Raw genomic sequence first — 12,335 nt, 5'->3', positions numbered from 1 at the left:
CCTATAAACGCTAACTCTGGCGAATAGCCCAAATATCGAACTTTCAAGTTAAAGTCCCATTACTTTCCGAAATGAAATGGGTTCCAGTTTTTCTTTTGTCTTTTGGTTATTGTAATGCTTGTAGGCCCTTAGGGTTGTTGTGTTGTTAAAGCGAGACACCGCTACTCGTTGCACTCTCTCGCTTCCTCAATAGCATATCTGCTTTCATTTCGACTCGACGCATCGACGTTAATTTATAAACACAAAAGAAAAACATTTCTAAAAATTTTAATAACGTCTCCAGGCAAAAGATCCAGAGAACGAACCAGTGACATACTCCATAGCTTCTGGCAATGATCTCCGCCAGTTTGCCATCGGTTCCAACACAGGAATCATCACGGTCATCAGGAGTCTGGATAGAGAAGTGCTGACACGATATCAATTGGTGAGCAAACATTAGTTATATACAATGACATCCTAATAGCCTAATCGATACTGAAACTTCAAAAAGTTGCAACCTCTGTCATTCTGTAGAGTAAAGTAGCGTTATAGAGCTAACATAGATAAATATATCTATATATCCTACTACTATTATAAAGGCGAAAGTTAGCTATTATAAAGAGTAACAAACATCCATACATCCATACTTACAGTATGGATGTATGGATGTTTGTTACTCTTTCACGTAAAAACTACTGAATGGATTTGAATGAAACTTTACCACATTATAGCTTATACATCAGAATAACACATAGGCTACAATTTTTGGGGTTTCTAATGTGAGGTCGTAAAAAAACACATTTTTTGCGCTTACATTGCAAACGCTGACTGAATACTACAAGATAGATAGAAGGCAGGTATAAATTATAACTTATATCTTCTAACCACGCGGATGAAGTCGCGGGCAACAGCTAGTCATAAATAAAATCTTATAGTCAAACTTGGCGTTTCATTTTTAGGGGGTAACTAAAGTTAAGCATTGTTACTAAAGTATGTACTACGTTGCCATGACAACCGCTGTGTGACTTCTGTATTGTTTTCTTGTTATGAAATCCAGGATTATAGAAAGCCTAATAATTCTTCTTTTGTTTAATAGCTTCATCTGCTTTTGTTTTGTAAGTTGAACAGTGAACACGTATCAACCGAGTTCAAAAAAAGGAGGGTCTCAATTCGACTACAGTTTTTTTAAATTGTTTGTTAGCTCAGAACTTCGGTCTGGATAAAAAGATTTTGTAGATCGTTTTTTGTTTAACTTGAAATACCTGCTGCTATATGTTAACGTTATTATTCTCATTTACAGATGGTAAGAGCAGAAGATCCCGGTAGATTGTCGAGTACAGCGACAGTCAACATCAAAGTGACGGATATCAATGATAATAACCCGAAGTTCGATGAAGATTCTTATCTTTTCCACGTCAAAGAAGGTAATATTATATTTAAAAAAAACCCAATCTGGGTCATACCATAATACTTAATTAAAAAGTAAGGCAAAGTGAATTCTAAATTCTGAAGCGTTTGTGACGTCATTTGACTTTTCAGCCAATTGATGTTTTACTACAAATCTAAAAATGATGCTTGTGACTATAAGTTTACAAAAAACAAGTATTGCCTATAAATATGTACTAATAACGACTTATCTATACTCTAGGCGCCGCAAATGAGTTTGTTGGCTACGTACACGCTACGGACATCGACGAGGGCGTCAACGCTATGATCAGTTACAGCATACCGCCGCACCTGCCCTTCACTATCGACAACTCAACGGGACAGATCAATACTAAGACTGAGCTGGATTATGAACAGACTAAGGTATTTTATTTTTGGATGAGATCATTAAATGACTCTCTCCGCTTTGTGCTTTCTTAGGTTTACGCGAATGTTAGACATTGAAATGAAACTACTTTTACGGATTTTATCGCGTTTTAATTTTTTTCCCTCTTTGGCTTGAGCGCAAGGGAGTGTCAGCCTTCAACTAACTAAAACCTTAAGGTATTAAAAATATATTTTGATATGTTTTGTGGGATTTGAGCAAACCTGCATGTGGACGGACAAAGTTCCTGCTCTGAAATCACTATATTTGGAATTACTAAAATATATGGTGTGCTAGAGTTAAATAATAAATCCTAATAAATTCCGTCAATGATCGGCAGTAAAAAGGGCATAAAAATAATTTTTGCGTAGGGTTTGAAACAAAAGTGAATAATATAAACAAAGGAAGATAGGACTTCCTTTGTTTATATGCCACACTACGCCTGATGCAAATGAAGTTATTCGAGGCTGATGTAAACGAAGACTGTTATAGCATTTAGGGCGTCTGCTTTTAATTTATTAGATAACTTGTTAACCTTATAATTTAAAGCTAATAATTCAAATAATAATAATTAAATAATTCAAACTTTTTCATTTCTAGGATTACGCGTTTGTAGTGACGGCGACTGACGGAGCTATAGACAAGCGGCTAGGCACAGCATCAGTCACAGTACAGGTGCAGGACATACCGGACGAGGCGCCCGTGTTCTCGCAGCCGCTGTACTCTGTGCATGTACCCGAAAATGCAGCTAACTACCCTGTTGTTAGGGTTCAGGTTTGTGTAACAAAATGTTGATTGTTATAGTTCTCTGTGATTTGCTGAATTGTATTTTATTGCTTCGCAATAGAGTCGACTTGTGTATAAATTTTGCATGGAGCAAACATGGATTGTTGAATTGCCTGGACCTAACTACATACCTTCTATAACTGCATTGTGTCCATGAGCAACTTTCAAAGTATATATCATAAGAATGTCTGAAACTATTTTAACTGTGGGAAAGAGATTACGACAATACTTAAACGCGAAGCGGTCAAGATTTTTTAAAACTTCTGACAGACAAATTCACTAAACCTGAACTTACGAATCTACCTAACCTCAAACTTCTCCAATTCCAGGCGGAAGACCCAGACACGATCCCAGAGATAACCTACACTATTATTATGGGTGACACCGAGTTGTTCTCTATAGACCGCAAGACTGGTATGATACGCACGCTGAAGGCGTTGGACAGAGAGATGATAGCTCGCCATGAGATCACTGTGGGAACTGAGGAGAATAACAGCCAGACTCAAGGCGCTACTACTACAGTGGAGGTGTTTGTTGATGTAAGTATAGAGGGCAGGCTTTTTAATTGGAATTGGGCTGAAATTGATTCGGAAGGCATAATGTGTACCGTCACTTGGGAAAGGCTCTTAAACTCTAGCAGGCGACTGTAGTAGTGAACTTGCCATTTATATATTTTGGTATAATATATCCCTTAGTTCCTTATTCTTGAGCTAGTCAGTTTCATATTATTTTATGCAAAAAAAAACTATCACCAACTCATTTTATTTTTGGTATGCAAATGACCCTGGCACTTGTTTTCCTGGTTACTGGAAACCGGTTCCAAGGTTCATGTATTGCGAAGCCAAATTTGAAGTGAAACATTTGTAACAATACAAATGTTTCACTTCAAATTTGGTGAAACATTTGTATTGTTAGGTACAATATTTATAATACTTTTCAGGATAAAAACGACAACGCCCCAATATTCACATCCGTGGTCCGGCCCGTAACGATTGAAGACTCATCTTCAATCGGCAGTTTAGTACAGACAGTTGTGGCTTCCGACGCAGACGCGACCGCCCCTAACAACAGAGTGCGGTACAAGTTGGTGGGGAGGGGGAAAGCTTCGATATACTTCCACGTTGAACCTGATACGGGAGCTGTGAGGGTCAGGGATGATCTCAGGAAGGAAACCGATAGTGAATATACTGTGAGTAGCTTTTGTATTGGGTTTGAGTCTTATTTTAGTGGAATAAGGTTGATTTCACAATGTCATCTCTGTTTAAATTCAAAATTATATTGATGTTAAAATTTAAGTAACTACATAACATAAGCTATGATATGTATACCAATTTTATTATTGTATGTTTTCACTGAAAATTAATTTCTTTGTTTAAATTCTAGGTGGACGTGCAAGCGTATGATCAAGGCGAGCCAATGATGTCCTCAGTTTCTAGTCTTACTGTATACGTCAGTCATTCTGCAACCGTACCGCCTGATGTAAGTATAATCTAAATTCTAAATTATGGTATTCATTAGTATGAAATCGTTTCCCGGCCCTTACATGACAATTATTGGGAAGATATTATTTTTATTACCTTTAAATACCTTTTATATAATGTCTGTAACTTTTAGATAATTAATGAGCGACTTTGTTATATATTTGTCACATATTATTACAATAGTCTGTTTTTCCATTTATTACTTAAACAATAATCGTACTTTTTACCGTTTTTAATAATCCTAATTCTTTTTAGGTTGGTCTGGGCTTCGCGGACACGTTATACACAGAGCATGTGGCTGAAAACTCTCCGAACGGCACTCTCGTCAGAATCCTGCCATTATTGAACAAGAGGGAACATTCTCCTGATACACCACTCAAGTGTCGCCTTACTGAGTCTTCGCAGAAAGGTGAGGTACAATTGGTTACTCATTCTGATCCTTTATACAAGTGAGAGCATTGCATTCCTTAATCCTGATTAAATTTCTTAAATGTAATAAAGTGTAGTCGGAAACGAATAATGTCATGATACGGGAGAAATAATGCCAAAAATGGCGGCTGCAGAACAATGTTGCCTTGTATCACAGCCTAGCCTTTTCCCAAACTATATTTGGGTTGGCCTCCGGTCTAACCTGATATGGCGCCTTTTATTACCAAATATAACGACTTTTTGAGATATACTGTTGTTTTTGAGATATGCTTACTTACTCTATCTCTCTGACATTGATCTCACGAGGCACGTATACTATTATCCTTATTCTTGCTTTATCAAAATATAATTATTGTATTGTAGGTATATTCTACGTAAAACTAACAGAGGAAAGAGACTGCGCAATCTACCTCAACACAAGTTCCTTAGACTACGAGACTTTAACCGAATACTCTTTAGAAGTCCAACTCGAATCAATCCAGGGGTTGATAAACCCGGAAAGCAGTAAAGCAACGATAAAAGTCCATGTGACCGATGCGAATGACAACGCCCCAGTGTTTGTGTTCCCTGAGCAAAGTACTGTGGCTGGGGCTAAGGAGAAATACTTCGCGATTGTTACCAAAGATATGCTGTTGGGGACTAATGTGTTGCAAGTGAAGGTGAGCGCTTAATATAAGTTTACATAACATTAGAATCGGTTTTGTGGGTCAAACTTTGTACCTTTGACTCACAAAACCGATCACCTTTGCAAATATTAAAGTTCTTACAAATCCCCCCCCCCCCAGAATTTTAATATTGGCATTGGAATATTTTATTCAAATTCAATGACAAAATAAATTTGTTAAAAAGAAATTACCAAAGTATTTATGGTAAACGTTCTTCATTTTGTTCAAATAATAAACAGGTGGTTCAATTTAGAACGATAGAAAGATCATAATCACTGTTACTGTGTCATTACATACTTTGGTAATGATTACTCAAATGGATACTTTAATTACATTTCTATGATATTAATTAGCTTAGTCATTTACCTTTCCAATTAACTTATACATCATCATTCGTCAACGTACCTCAAGCAAGTCCGCATTGTTACTTTAAAATAATTTCATAAAATAGTTTCTGGTGATCTCACGTTAGGAAGAGCTAGTGTAAGTTAGTGGTTCAGCTTATAGTGGTTTTTTGACGTGGGTGGAAGCACTTTTCATTGGACATAGGCCCGCGTAGTTTTAATATTCTGGCGTTCTAACAATTAATTTAAATTTCAGGCAAAAGACAAGGACAGTGGTGATTTCGGAAAGATAGAATATCATAAGAATTCCTGGACGAAAGCAGCTGAAGAGTACTTTAGTTTAGATGCGGATACGGGAGTAATAAGCAATATAAAGACGTTTGAAAACGTTCCCAAAGATATACTACCGTTTAAATTCAGTGTGACGGCAAGAGATCATCCAAATTCAGCTCAGGATTATAATATTGCTAGAGCTTCTGTTGTGGTGAGTCATTTATCTACTTTCTAAGAAACCTTTTACACTAGAATTTATACTTTTCCTAAAATATATAATTGCATTGTGGGATTAAGTGTCCAGCAACCTTATTACTAAGACTGAAGTATAAAATGGTGAAATAAAACATCTTGGGGAAACGTGATCTCCGAAAATTCTAAAAGCAGCATCCCACAAGTGAACGAACGTGGCAAATAAAGTCTGTTCCTTAGAGAGATACTTTCGATACTTTTTCTGTATAGTCCGTTAAGTGGAACATCTAAATACCATTGTTACATCCAAGCGTCTAGTTTATAAATCTAATAATAATAGTAAAGAATTTCAAACTCTATCAATAGTGCATTATAGACTACATTTAGACTTATATCTCGATTTATGTCTTCCAGATAAATGTCCTACAAAAAGAAAACCAACTAGTTGTGGAAGTAATGGACTTGAATGCTGACGCCATGCGCCGTAGATCACGAAGCTTGTTAGCTGCTATTGAAGAGAAGACTGGACTAGTAGCTGGTCTAGAGAAACTGACTTCAAGGCATTATCTTGGACAGAATGGAACATTAGAAAGTGATAACAAAGGGACCGATGTTTGGTTGTACCTTATTGATGCGAATACTGGGGAAATTCTTAGCAGGGAATCGAAACCTGTTATGACGTAAGTTACTGTCTCAATTCTAATTAGTTTTCGTTTTAACTGGTACTTAATGAGAAATCATTTTTTTTTAAGAAAATGAATAACTGTCATTTTGTTTTAAAGAAAGGATCTTTAAGTAGTTTGAGTAAGACACGAAAGATGAAATTGTACTTTCTTCATCTTTTAAAGTATAATTCTTCCCTACCTCAGGTCTGCTACTTGTTTTGTTAAAAATCAAGTAAAAAAATTATTCTAAAAGTCTACTATCAACTCAAAAACACGTTTCATTTACCCATGATTTATCAAATGACTCCTTCCACTTCTACCGACTAAACCCACCAAAGTACTGGGCAAAGGAAGGACCTTTGCCCAGTACTTTCCTCCAATCCCATAGCCCCGGCATTTCATTGCAGGCGTCTCTTTCGGGGGAGGAAATGGGTAGTGTCAGACTCTTACTGACTAAACCTGAACCGCCGTGCTACGTCATCCGCGTTTTTGTGTCGGTGTATGGCATTGTGTTGCAAAATCCTTCATACACATTGCATTGTAGCCTACGTTTATCTTGACGTTTTGTCCTCCAGTGTGATAGAGAACGGCATCCACAAGCTGGTGGCGTCCCGCCTGCAGTCGGCGGTGAGCGGTGTCCGCGCGCCGCTGGCCCCGGCGGAGACGCCGCGCCGGCCGCACGTGGCCGCGGCGCCGCTCGCCACGGCGCTGCCCGCCGCGCTCATCGCGCTGGCGGCCGTCGTACTGGTCGCCGCGATCGCTGCTACTATATATATATGTGCGTCGTGGAATAGGTGAGGGTTTCAAAATACTCATTATTTTTTTTGAATGCCTGTACTAAATGTCTTAGAGTTTTTTTGGTAGAAGAGAAAGGCTGTTATTTGCCTTTATAAAGAAAGGAGGAAATATTTATGTATGTTTTTACTAGGTATGTCTATAGCTGCAAGCTGAATTGTTCTTTATTGCGTTAGAGCTATAATTTTAAGTCGTAGAGTTTGTTTTCAAAAAGTTTTAAGCTTTCAGTTGAAGTTTTAAATTTTAGAAAGAGTTATTGTATGGTCTCGATTGGATTTATCAATCAATAGGAGTAGCAATGACACAACTAAAGACTAGAAATAGCATAATCATAAACTGGATAACAATACTCGACATATCCCTATATCTAAAAACGACCAAATAGATACTATCGTCAAATTTACCGAAAATCTTGTAATTAACCAATCAAATTAACACCCTTACAGATACAAGAAACACAAAGAACAAGCTATCCAACAATACGGCACGCTCAGCATGAGCATGCCGCCCCCGCGACCACCCTCAGGGTATGAATCTAGTGAAGACGAGCCAGCCCCGAGATACGAAACCCAGGTAAATAATCGTGTATGTATTAATCACCCATTTTTTCATACTCACTATACATAAACAATCTACTTGCACTGAAAGAGCACTCAGGATAAAGAACGTTTGGAACCTTATGTAGTAAGAAATAAAGTAAATTTTTAAATGGGAAGAGTTGTAGCATCTATGACTGCTCTTTTAGACAAAGTACACCAAACATTGGCGAACGACTTCACCAGTACTAATTGCTTGAAAAAGAGGTGTTTTTTCTTTTTTTTACTAAACGTAGTAATTAGATAAACAAATAATATAACTGTTAAAAGTAGCAAAAGGAGATGTCTTATCTAACGCTATACCATGCCAAGTACGATACGTCATAGCACTGGTTTTAGCTACTCCCATTATACTATATTTCATCCTCAAAACGGCAACGACAGAAAATATCCTTCATTAAAATCGCACTTCACGAATGTTCATTGATGATTTTTGTTGTAAATTATTAAAGAAATTAAAGTATGAATCTTCGTTTCAGGTCCTAAACATGGCAGTTGATGATGCAGACTTGCAGCTGGACTTCAGTCCAAACAACCACGCTTTTAACATACACAGTGTGCAATACCTATCTAAAGACAATGGTAAGAACATATTATCATTGGCCTAGACTTTTCCCAACTATGTTGGGGTCGGTTACCAGTCCAACCGGTTTCAGCTAAGTACCAGTGTTTTACAAGGAGCGACTGCTTATCTGACCTCCTTAACTCAGTTTCCCGGGCAACACGATACCCCTTGGTTAGACTGGTTGTCTGACTTTTTCAAGCTTCTGACTACCTGTAACGACTGTCAAAGATGTAGAAATAACAGCCGGGACCCACAATTTAACGTGCCTTCCGAAACACGGAGGAACTGGTTATGACAAAGATGGTCACCCATCTACGGACCAACCGCGTCAAGCATAGCTTAACCTGTGATCGAATCACTTATGCGGTTATAGCTTAGCCACGAGCTTCTCGAACGAACATATTAATATACTAAATTAATGTTAGAGCTAAAGTTCGGTGAGAATTGAAAAATTCTGAATTAAGATAAAAATAAGTATATAAGAGAAGGTAAACCGCTTCAACCCGGCTCCACTTTATCTGGTTTCTGTTTCTCTGGCTATAAAAAGTTCAACTTAGAATAGCTAGTTTAAATTATGAGCTGTCGATCGTCCTAACGCACACCTGTTTTTGTTACTACTGAAACCTTTTTATTGTAAATCCGTTACAAACTATTGCTAGACGTATGTCTTTCATCTAGGTAGATACTTATTAAATGTTAAATTCTTAACTTTACAGGTGAACGAAGTCCAACCCTATCAGAAACAGCAACCACAGCCCGGGCATCAAGCGTCAATGAAAACAGCGGCACCCTCAACAACTTACACAACAGCCAGCTATTCGAGCCGATCGCTAACAACACATCCATTGCGCGCAACACACAGACTCTCAACCGACGCGCACCTAACGCGCATCCATTGAACAACGCGATAGGAACATTACCGCGAGTCAATAATAATAATGTTGGTAGCGGGTTGTTGGCTACGACGCTTGGGAGGAAGATTAATGCGGGGAACAATCATAAGAAGAAATCGACGCAGCCTATTATGGCGTATGATGAAATACCTGGATTACAAAGGTTTGTGTTTCTAAGAATGCGATTTACTTTTGCAAATCAGCATAATAACAGCTTTCAAATCCTTATAATAACCTACTTTACTGAGCTTTAATATGCCCTAGTGTTTTGTAGAATTATTAAGTTATTTTTTTAATAATAGAAAAAAGGTTTATCTCTACTTACCCTTTAATCTGCTCGACATTGTTACATATATGTATACATACTCTATGCTTTGGTACTTAAATAAAGGTAAATCTTGATGTAAGTTTTTATACCAACACACTATGAAGCATCGTCGATTTGGCAGTGTTTATTTTTGTTTTTCAAACAAAAAACATGAAGAATATTTACTTTTGTTTAATTTCCTAACCATATGGAGCAAAAATAGATATCTAGGTTTTATTCTACGATTTCAAGTTAATAGAAGACTCGAACTGCTAATCGTAATAATAGATTTTTCTATTCCAGGGCATCAGATAACGACAATGTAACATTTGGAAAACGTAATTTCACCGGTTACAACTACGACCAATCGCCAGTGGAAACCACAACCGAGTTATAAAGAAGCAGTAATTATAGTGAATAACATACTTTGAGCTATATGGCACACTGGAACCATGATTTAAAACAATGATCATGTTGTCAAAGTTGTCGGTCCGAAACACAAGATGGCACCTCATACGTCGGGGCCCCGATTGGACAGACATTCGAATTCTAATGATGGAATGCGATGAAGGTAGTAACATGATCGTTGCTCTCAAAATGCGTTTCTTTTTGTGTATAGTATAGCTTCAATGGTACCAGCAAAATCTAGTGTTAACACAGACAAAGTGACTTAAACCAGAAAGTGAAAAACTAGAAGTGTCCGTCCGAAATTGTGTTAAAAACTTATGTTTTAACGTTTGTGTTCAACGAATATAATATTCTTCGTGTAATAAGAATACGACTGAACTTTTGAATAATTAAACTTTATAATGTGAATAACGAATTTTTAGATAATTATATTTTTGTACTTAATTTGATAACGTAATTTCTTAGCCAAGGCTAGTCCCGTTTTATGAACAAATGTGCATAATAATGATGTAAATATGGCATTACATGGTGATGTATATTATTAAGGTACCTGAATTGTAAATGCAGGTACAAAGACTTGAACTATTTTTGTAAATCTCTTTTTTAGTCTGGCAACTGCCATCTTTGAATTCTCTTTAGTTTTAGTAAAATTTATCAACTTATTTGTCTTGGTTGTAAAATGGGGTTAAGAGTGATCCAAAAAAATGTTATTGTACTAAAACCCATACTTGTCTTAAATCTCAATACCTGCACAGATATCTAAATAACATTGGTAAGATATTAATCCTTTTCGCTGCCACTTTTCCACCTGACATTTATTGGTGTGTATAAAGAGAACTTCTACTATTTAAACCAATATCAAGTATTGTGCAAGAATGAGTATTATTACAATAGTATTGAATGCTTAATGTTACTTATCTGCACTTTCAATAAGAGCTCTTATAACAGGACAGACAGTTGAATAGGGAGATTTAATATGTGGTCTTATAGGGGGTCTGGCAGGTCGTGGCAGGAGCACTATTGTGAAAAATACAAAATGTGGTTTGAAAAATCTATTCCTCATTAAAATTCAAGTGCAACGTCTACAAGCAACCCCATTTTACATCATTCTCATTTTAAACAGCTGATTAACAGTTACGTCTTTTGTTTATTGTAAAATACTTTAGTATTTGAATCTCGAACAACTTCATTCTTAAGATTTTTTATCTTTTTTTCTATACATATTCTTTACGAATTTTGTGCCAGTTACTGTTAAAATGTATTTTTAGGTTTTATTTCGTCTACACTCGCGTCTTGGTCGCAAGTTTTTTTTACTCGGGATTGTATAAGAACGAGAGGAACATTTTTATTCCGTTAGTGATGTGGTCGTAGATTTACGAAAAAATAATAATTAATTATCATAATAAATAAAAATGCTCAGTTTTTTTTATGATTTTTTACTTTTGAATCTGGCTTCAAGATGTGATTTGTGCCAAACCGATATGTACTAACATTTTTTTATTTATTTCGTATTGGAGTGTAAAATGTTACCTAATGTAATTCCACTGTATATCTTGTAAAATAATAAAATGTTTATTTTGATTGTGAAGAAGTAAATTGTATCATAATTTTGTGGTAAAATTGTTAATATAATTTTTGAAATAAATTAATTTTTATTATCACAATGTAATTTCATTCAACTTTACGTCAACACCCATCAGAGCACTAAAATCATCATCGGCCTAGCCTTTTCCCAACTATGTTGGGGTCGGCTTCCCGTCTAGCCGGTTTCAGCTGAGTACAAGGAGCGACTGCCTATCTGACCTCCTCAACCCAGTTACCTGGGCAACACAATACCCCTTGGTTAGACTGGTTGTCAGACTTTTCAAGCTTCTGACTACCTGTAACGACTGTCAAAGATGTAGGAACGAAACACGGAGGAACTCGTTCTGACAAAGATGGTCACCCATCTACTTACCAACTGCGTCAAGCGTAGCTTAACATGTGATCGATTCACTTATGCGGTTAAAGCTTAGCCACGAGAAGCAGAGCACTAAAATACTAATATTAAAGACGTATCATTGTCTGTTAAAATTTTGTGAAAGTATTTTGCGGTAATACATCAAACAGCCTTTTGGTATGATTAAACGTCAAAAATTCTAACCTGA

The 12,335-nt window shown here is 36.7% G+C and overlaps 1 protein-coding gene across 1 annotated transcript in view; it reads left to right on the top strand.

Moving 5' to 3' along the window:
- LOC113496481 (cadherin-99C) overlaps nucleotides 1-11,914 on the top strand; it is a 156,150-nt gene extending 144,236 nt beyond the window's left edge. The window contains exons 16-31 of the mRNA XM_026875721.1: nucleotides 284-424; nucleotides 1,280-1,403; nucleotides 1,628-1,788; nucleotides 2,390-2,563; nucleotides 2,905-3,114; nucleotides 3,516-3,764; nucleotides 3,959-4,054; nucleotides 4,312-4,465; nucleotides 4,849-5,144; nucleotides 5,751-5,978; nucleotides 6,374-6,639; nucleotides 7,200-7,418; nucleotides 7,866-7,992; nucleotides 8,495-8,597; nucleotides 9,297-9,636; nucleotides 10,084-11,914. Of these exons, the coding sequence (XP_026731522.1) occupies nucleotides 284-424; nucleotides 1,280-1,403; nucleotides 1,628-1,788; nucleotides 2,390-2,563; nucleotides 2,905-3,114; nucleotides 3,516-3,764; nucleotides 3,959-4,054; nucleotides 4,312-4,465; nucleotides 4,849-5,144; nucleotides 5,751-5,978; nucleotides 6,374-6,639; nucleotides 7,200-7,418; nucleotides 7,866-7,992; nucleotides 8,495-8,597; nucleotides 9,297-9,636; nucleotides 10,084-10,177 (2,982 nt within the window). The 3' untranslated portion in view covers nucleotides 10,178-11,914. The remainder of the gene's footprint in view (nucleotides 1-283; nucleotides 425-1,279; nucleotides 1,404-1,627; nucleotides 1,789-2,389; nucleotides 2,564-2,904; nucleotides 3,115-3,515; nucleotides 3,765-3,958; nucleotides 4,055-4,311; nucleotides 4,466-4,848; nucleotides 5,145-5,750; nucleotides 5,979-6,373; nucleotides 6,640-7,199; nucleotides 7,419-7,865; nucleotides 7,993-8,494; nucleotides 8,598-9,296; nucleotides 9,637-10,083) is intronic.
- The last annotated feature ends 421 nt before the right edge of the window (nucleotides 11,915-12,335 follow it).

The sequence above is a fragment of the Trichoplusia ni genome, chromosome 8, assembly GCF_003590095.1.
Source record: "Trichoplusia ni isolate ovarian cell line Hi5 chromosome 8, tn1, whole genome shotgun sequence".
NCBI classification, from domain to species: Eukaryota; Metazoa; Arthropoda; class Insecta; order Lepidoptera; family Noctuidae; genus Trichoplusia; species Trichoplusia ni.
This window is presented reverse-complemented; position numbering and strand designations above follow the sequence as displayed.